The sequence below is a fragment of the Triticum dicoccoides genome, chromosome 1B (genome assembly GCF_002162155.2).
Source record: "Triticum dicoccoides isolate Atlit2015 ecotype Zavitan chromosome 1B, WEW_v2.0, whole genome shotgun sequence".
Lineage (NCBI taxonomy): Eukaryota > Viridiplantae > Streptophyta > Magnoliopsida > Poales > Poaceae > Triticum > Triticum dicoccoides.
The window spans coordinates 521,149,617-521,157,421 of NC_041381.1; the positions used below are offsets into that span (position 1 = coordinate 521,149,617).

General features: G+C 45.0%; 1 protein-coding gene across 1 annotated transcript; it reads right to left on the reverse strand.

Moving 5' to 3' along the window:
• Positions 1-2,231: 2,231 nt before the first annotated feature.
• Positions 2,232-5,849, reverse strand: LOC119346491 (coronatine-insensitive protein homolog 1b). The gene is made up of 3 exons (XM_037615841.1): positions 5,158-5,849; positions 3,395-3,857; positions 2,232-3,309 (listed from the first exon to the last, which is right to left on the reverse strand). Exons 1-3 carry the CDS (start codon positions 5,664-5,666, stop codon positions 2,503-2,505), a joined length of 1,779 nt encoding a protein of 592 aa, XP_037471738.1. The 5' UTR covers positions 5,667-5,849; the 3' UTR covers positions 2,232-2,502.
• Between the last annotated feature and the right edge of the window lie 1,956 nt (positions 5,850-7,805).

Sequence of the window (7,805 nt, forward strand, 5' to 3'; positions counted from 1 at the left end):
AGCTGGAAATAACCCGTAAAAGCCAGTAAAATTCTGTGCGTCTAGCATTTTTTATTTTTTACATTGTGATTAAATGTGCAATATGCACAAGTCTCAAAACACAAACACGTCTTTTTGTTCCAGAATCTTCTGTACTTTCATTGTCCAAGCTTTTTTGTTCTGAATGAATTGGTCAATTTATATTTATTGTTATGATTTACAATGCACAAACCTCACATCAGGGACACTTCTCATTTCTTGAGACTCTTCCATGCATTAATTGTCTCGTGGTTTTTCTTCTGAAAGAATTGACATCCACATGTACTTTATGATTTATTTTGTTCAAGGTGACAAATTTCATTTGTATTTGAAGATGCAGTACTAGGTACACAAAATTGCAATACGAGATACATAAAGACAAATGTGTTGGATTTATTTGACGTGAGTTGTGTGTAGTATTGTGCCATGCATTCTTCAATTTCGTAGCAATAATTTTTTAAATAGGATGAACTAAGAGAACTTAATCTACATCTACGTCATGCACATAGGACTCCAAACTTATATGTTTACTTTTTTATAATGTGGAATATCGATATTAACTCATACTATGGTTATGTAAGCTACTTACAATACACATGTACTTTACTAGTTTAAAGACAAGTCTATTACGAGTCGTGGAAATTATTGTGCTTTAGTCCATTTTACAATTTCTAGTCATTCCTAGGAAATCCAGAAGCCCATATGGATCACTTCATGCATGACAAGGGAGTGTGAAAAGTTTAACCCCGCCACGTTATTGAAGGTTGTGATAGACTAATATATAAAGTGGGTTGTTCGGCACATCACTAAGAGCTTGAGAAGAAAACTCATACACCTGTGCTCCTGCTTTGCAGCCTTGCCTCGCACGCACATCATGTTTCATGATCGAGCTGAGCCGGGTCGGTACATTATGTCTTTCTTTAATAAGTGGGACGGTTTCAACATAGGGCTGATCAGGTTATTGGGGAGTGCTCTCGTGCGACTGTTGAGTTATTCTCCAATGACGCACGACTACTTCCCCGACGCCGGCAACCCTTTTGTTAGGGATGGCATTTGTCTACTAGTATTGACAATCTATATGAATATGCTAGGTGTCCCTTATGTACCCGATTACATGACTAACTTCATCGCTTTGTTACTTGATTCAATTATCATCTCTATTATGATTGTAGGAATGAAACTGAATGTGTTCTCTAAATGGGGGATTATTGGGTCAATGGCCCAATGACATGTGGGTCCTATTTGAAAGGAATTTATGGAGACTAGTTTTTGGCGATTCTGAGTTTACTAAAGTCCGCTTTAGTCTTAATATTACTTAACGATAGTTTGCATAGCATTTTTGGTAATCCAAAAGTATGGCGACCCTACTAGAGTTGCTCCAAGAGCTAACCATTTGATTTGTGTACTGTCACTGTGGTTGGTTCACGTATTAGGTGGCGGTGCCTGGGTCCCACAAATTCATCCTTCTCCTTCATCGATGCTATGGCACATGGTGGGCTTGATGAAAGGCATCTACAGTACCTTCTTGATTTGCGCCGGTAGAATCAGCAGCAACATGGCCCCCGACTGGTAGATGCACTTGCATTATTTTCTCTTTTTTCTGATCCGGATAGATATTCTTCTATCTTTGGAGTACGCGAAGACGCCGACCATATCCATGTGGTGCGTGCATTACGTGGATACATACGTTAGAGTTTTGGGCGATGCCGACGAGGGCATCCTTGTCACCGTCACGTGCTACCTGCCAAACTAGCTTGTTTCCTGGGCTAAGCTACTACTGATCAATCACAGAACTGTTGCTTCTTGTTGCTGCATAGTTCATCCGTCGGTCATGGATCGCTATCGCGTTTTTTCGCTTCGTGATGCCAAAGCCATGGCAGCTATAGCCTATAGGTACTCGTACTCTCTCTACTTCCAAATATAAGACGTTTTTTTTAATCAAAAAGAGTACATTATTATCATATTATGCTTGATGTAGAACTACCGAACCGAAACCTCATCGCCTCACGGGCAACGAATCCAAACATGGCTGCGCCTCCACCACAAAATGTTGTCTTGCATCTGCCTTTCGTGGCATGGTTCTTGTTTCCAGAAGTTCTTTCATCTTTGCCGTTTGTGGCATGACAGATTATGCAGCAAGCAACTCACCAAGAGGTTTTTACTACAGATTATGCAGCATGCATCTACATGTACAACAGAGAAAATCTTGGGCAGGCCGCGGAAACCAGACAAGCTTATGCCTGCGAAGCAAGCGCAATAGTGTCACAGTTCACTCGCACAATGTTACTTTAGTATACATCTTCCTAAGATTAGATAGGAGTACCAGGCAAAAATACCAATGCGCTTATTCCAGTACACAGCAGCTAGAAAATCTACCAGATCCATACAATACCCACATACAAACATCCTTATTGCCCGAGAAGCGCAGAGGGCCAGCCAGGGGCCGTCCCAGAGAGACACCATACCGGCTTAATGTATTTACAGTCACGCAGGATACAGAGGAACAACAGACTGCGGGTAGTCGGACCTCTTCCCAGAAAGGGAGTAGTATGCCAGCACCTGAGCTTGCCTATCAACGCAGGGCTCCCCATCTTCCATCAGCCGGCCCGCGGTCTCCGTGCTGGGAGGCGTAAACTCGATGTTCCAGAAGGGCCGCGCCATGAGCATGAGGTCACGGCCGGTCTGAGAGGCCCTGTAGCCCTGCACCCACACATACCTCAGGGAAGGCATTTGCCGTATGGCGAGCGCCAGAGCCCGCTCGCTGAAGCAACAGCTCCTCAGTTCAAGCTTCCGCAGGTTCCGGCACCCGGCTGCGAAACTGATCAATCCACCATCCGTTTGCCCAACGTTACCCAGAAGCATGTACTGGATGGTTCCACTGTGCTGTCCAATGTAGCCGAGGCCTACATCTGAAAGCCCCCCTGGTCTCAGGTATAGAGCGAACCTCCGAAGCTTGGTGCAGCCCCTCAGCAGCGCGCGGGCACCATTGTCCAGCGGCAAATCTGTTATCGTCTCTTGTCTGTCAAGCAGGACAAGGCGAAAGTCATGGAGATTTTTGCAGAACGTTCCGATGGATTCCAGGGCCCCATTTGTGATATCAGACACATAGGCAGCTATATTTTCCAGTTCACGGCAACCTACGGCTATAGCTGTTAGGCCTACTTGAGAAATTCCGCCTTCCTCTTCTTGCATACCAGGATCATCTTCCCCTCGCTCAACTCTGAGCCTTTGTAGCTTCTTGCATGTGTCACCGACAACCCCCAGTCCTCTATCCCCAATCACATTCCTTACCTGTAAATCACATTTAGGATGTTAGTTACAATTAAAAAAAGATCACTAGTTGAATATCTTCATAATGTACATGCACTTCCATTACCGCAAGAACTAGTAAGTTCGGACATTTTGCAATGAGCTGGCAATGATCTTCAGTGGTGAGGAAACTGTACTGCAAATCCAGCTTCTTGAGTACAGCAGAAAAAGGAAAGATTATGTGCATCTCATTTGTCCCCATGAAGGTAAGTCCGAAGGAGCAAAGCTTTGAAGGAAGCTTAACATTTCCATACATTTGCTCACTGATTTCTGCTCCAGCAAATTCTTGCAATGATGTAGCTATTTGGAAAAATCCAATTAAATCTGAAAGGTCGCAGTCGCTAATCTTCAATGAAATTAGTGACTTGCAATTCCTGGCGAGAAGCTCGAGGTCAGCTGGCTCCACTCTGAGGTAAGTCAAGTAGAAGTTCAAGGTCACCAGAACAGGATTGTTGGCAGCAAGGTCATGGAGCCATACAGTGCCATTATCAGTAATTGTACACTCTTCCAGAAACAAAGTTCTCAGTGATCTGCTCAATTTGGTGCAACACATTAGTGCAGTGATTTTATCATGGTACTAGCAATGCACCAAAATAAGCAAAACAGGGTGGTCATGCAATAAAGGAGTGCAACAAAGAGAGACAAATGAAGACGGACTATAAATGTACCACAGTTAATACTTATTAAGTAAAAAAATGTATTACTCTCTTAGATAAATACAAAAGAAAATTAGCATATTCTAGAGCCCAGGTTGTTTTTGAGCTTTTGTTAAGCAGCTGGGTAGTCTTCAGAGTGAAGCCACTCTGCTCTTTGCAGTGGCATGTATGAAACATTCGAAGCATTTGTAGCTTATTAAGTTTGAGGTTCATTTAGATAAACTTTTAGTACGTACTGAATATGTCAAAATGGGTTAACATGGTGGCACAACCTTAAATAGCTGTTTTGTTTAATTTGCTTACTTCAATTGGTTCGTTCAGAATACACTCAGTAATGAATAACAACCAGATTGATTGTATATTTACATTTTTCTATTCCATAGAACGTATCCAATGCATAAGGATTACCATTTAGAGCAAATTTGAAAAAAGGGACTGAGAAAGGCATATAAACATGGTCACCCTGACACTACGTGATACTGCCCATAGTAGAATTAAGTAGTAGTAGTATAACTGGTAACAGAAACAATTTGAATATTAATTCCGTACAACAGTACGATTCCAGTAAAAGACGAGCGAGCTTTGGTCAAGACGAGCGAGCTTTGGTCAAGTCAATCACTATTGCTTTGGCATTCGGCTACCTTACACTTTGTTCCTGCCAGATTCGGTGACCTCTTGCAAATTGCTTGGGATAATAAATGCTGTGAAATGGACTCTTATGCAACATCATCAACAACCGGAATGCAGAGCATTCAATCAATCAATTATGAAGGAAACAAAAGGCCAAGGTAGATACGCTACGCTTACAAGGCAACGAACGCTAACCATCCAAATACCAATGTAACTGTAAGCAGGGGCAATGAATTCTGCTTTGCTATGGTTGCACCATCATCATTCATGCTAGGAGAGTACGGACCGTATAATGAGCGTCCAGATCTCGAACTACTTTGGGTAAACATTGCCCCGCCGTAGAACAAGTTTCTACTTACGGAAATGGATATTTAGCCCGGTGCTCTATCATTGCCCCTGCTACTTCGGGACATCAACTAAGCGGCCGCTGGATTCTCCATCCAGTCACTGTATCCCTGACCCCAAACCCCAATTCGGGCCTATTACTTCTCCCACTCGCAGATCAGAGCCCAATAGGAGTTAGCAAATCGAGAAGTTGCAGTACCTGCAGGAGCGGGCGACGAGGCGGAGGGCGTCGGTGGAGAATCCGGAGCACTTGTCGAGCTTGAGCTCCTGCAGCATGTGGCCGCGGGCGCGGACGAGGGCGGCGAGGTCGTCGTCGGTGACGACCATGCGCCGCAGGTGGAGCGCCTTGAGGCACTCGAGCGGGGCGGCGAGCTCGGCCACCCAGGGCCGAGCGTAGGCGCCCCAGTCGTCGGGGATGAGGCCGTACATGGCGGCGCGGGGCTTGCCCTTGACCCCGAGCGACTCGAGGCGCGGGAAGCGCGCGAGCAGGCGCGCCGGGGACACGGCGTAGCAGAAGGGCACGGTGACGTGCTTCCGCGTGAGCGCGTCGATGTGGTGCCAGCGGCGGCACGCCAGCGAGGCCGCCTCGCGGTCGCGCGGGTCGTCGACGTAGCCGAGCACCAGGTGCAGCGCCTCCTCCGGGACGCCGCTGCCGTCCAAGCTAAGCGCGCGGCTGAGCCGCCGCGGCTCCGGGGCCTCCCCGCCCATCGGTCAGGCCGGTCCCCGCCTAAGGCTCCGCGCCGGCCCGCCGGGGATCTGGTCCGGCGAGGGGTGGGGGCATGGGGATTTCCCCCCTTCCCGCTGGCTTTCCTCTGATGGTGGTGCGGAGGCGGAGAGGAGAGAAGAGAATTATTGGAGGGAGGGAGGGAGAAGTGAGGAGAGGACTTGGGGGATGTGGATTGGCGAAAGGGAAGCTTACTTCTGCGCGATCCAGCCGCGCCACGTCGGCCCGGGGTCCGGTGGGGAATTGCTCCGGGCACACACACCCCACAACACCGCAGGGTGGGACGCCCTGTCGCCGGCTGGTCAGGACTCGGCTACCGCTACCACAACCTGTGGCCACCCCGCGATGATGGTGGCCTTGAAGAAGGGGGGCTGCGATAGCAGCTGCGCCACGTGAGAGTTAGTTGATGTCGATCATTGTCATGAGCTTTGCACCTTTCGAGTGTGGAGCTCAGTGGCGTCTCTTGATCGTAGATTTACGCCGAAATGTGGTAGGGTTTTAACGTTCGTTGGTTTTATCCTTGTATAACTTTTATCACCAAAAATGCAATATTTCAATATGGACTATATACTGACCAGAATGAATGAACAAATACATCAAACATGTCTATATACATTTGATTCAGAAAAAGATTTAAAACATGTTATATTTGTGAATGGAGGGAGCCCATTTTAGCATCGATTAATTGTATTCTTATCATGGCATGAAAAATGTAACCACTGTAGTGTTATAACTTCGCTTGAAGTATATTTTGCCTGACCACAATTGTGTAGTTTAATTTCTTTAAATGTATATGATACCTACTATAATTGTAGTCCGGGGTCATCATTTTCATCTACTTGAGTGTTTTTTGTATGGAGTTTTTTTGTATACAGTTGGTAACTTTACAGCATGCAGTTATCAATATACATGAATGGCATAACATGTGTCGCGGGCGGCGTGATCGAACTAGACAACACATGACAGATAGATGTTCTGTTTCTACTCATACTTTTATGCTAAGCTAAAACACATGACAACTGTAACTAGGACAAAATATGTTATTCTCGAAACTAACTTTTTTCATGAAAGATTTAAGCGACATATTACAGCTAGCCATGGATGTGTGTAGAAAGTTCAAATGAGTCCTAGTGTGTCACACGAAAATAGACTCCAAGCTCTCGTGAGATAGATCTATTTTGTTCATTTATAGTTTAAATGTATGACACTTGTAGCCCAAAAAACACATGGTCATTGTTTTCATCTACTCGAGAATTTTCTAGTAAGACCTGGAAAGATGCATAACATCATGTAGCTACCAATGTACACAAAATACATACTCCCTCTGATCCAAAAAGGTATCGCGATTTTAGTTCAAAATTGAACTAAAACCACAATATTTATATCGGATCAGAGGGAGTAACATTTTGCATGGAGTGATCAATTAGGCCATGTTTTATAGATAGGTGTACTGATTTACTCATACTTCAACTGCAAGCTTGAAACACATAACAAGTGTAACTTTATGAAAAATAGGTTATTGTGAGTATTGGCATAAGAGCTATTGGGGATATAAGACGGTAAAAATTAATTAAACCGCCATAGGTTCTATAAGACGGTAAAAATTAATTAAACCACCATGAGTGGTCAAGGTTATTAAGTGAGCATTGCCTCTTTAAAAAGCCAGTGACAAGAGTCGCCATGGCTAGATGGATCTAACAAATTCAGATTTGTGCCTAAGTGTTGCATAAACAGGTTTCACAAACTGCAGCTATTATTTTCGATCAAATGGCTGTTCAGAAAAGAAAAATTTCTAGACCTAAAAACATGGTACAGAGGACTTCATGCGTCCTAAGGAGGATTCCTTACAAAGAAAGAGGATCTGCTAGTGCATAAAATGGATGCGGAATAGCTCCGCATGAGATATACGCTACTGTTGGATCAAAAAAAGCCATAGCAGAGGAAACACGAAGAATGAGGATGAACTACGAACTGTACAGAGGAACTCGCCAACCCTAGCATGGATCTAAGATGCAGAAAGGGGAAAACTTACAACGCTGGATCTGTTGCGGATAGGCATCACCGTTCTCTGGACGGTTTCAGGTTGATGCAGCGGCCAAAGTCGACGGAGACGAAGGTGCGCT

What these genes read in the sequence shown, in the direction of transcription:
- LOC119346491 (XM_037615841.1), bottom strand. Translation starts at nt 5,666, where the DNA reads ATGGGCGGGGAGGCCCCGGAGCCGCGGCGGCTCAGCCGCGCGCTTAGC. An exon ending in CTCGTCGCCCGCTCCTGCAG is followed by an intron (nt 3,858 to 5,157) that starts GTACTGCAACTT and finishes CAAATTGAGCAG; the next exon opens with ATCACTGAGAACTTTGTTTC. An exon ending in CGAACTTACTAGTTCTTGCG is followed by an intron (nt 3,310 to 3,394) that starts GTAATGGAAGTG and finishes TGTGATTTACAG; the next exon opens with GTAAGGAATGTGATTGGGGA.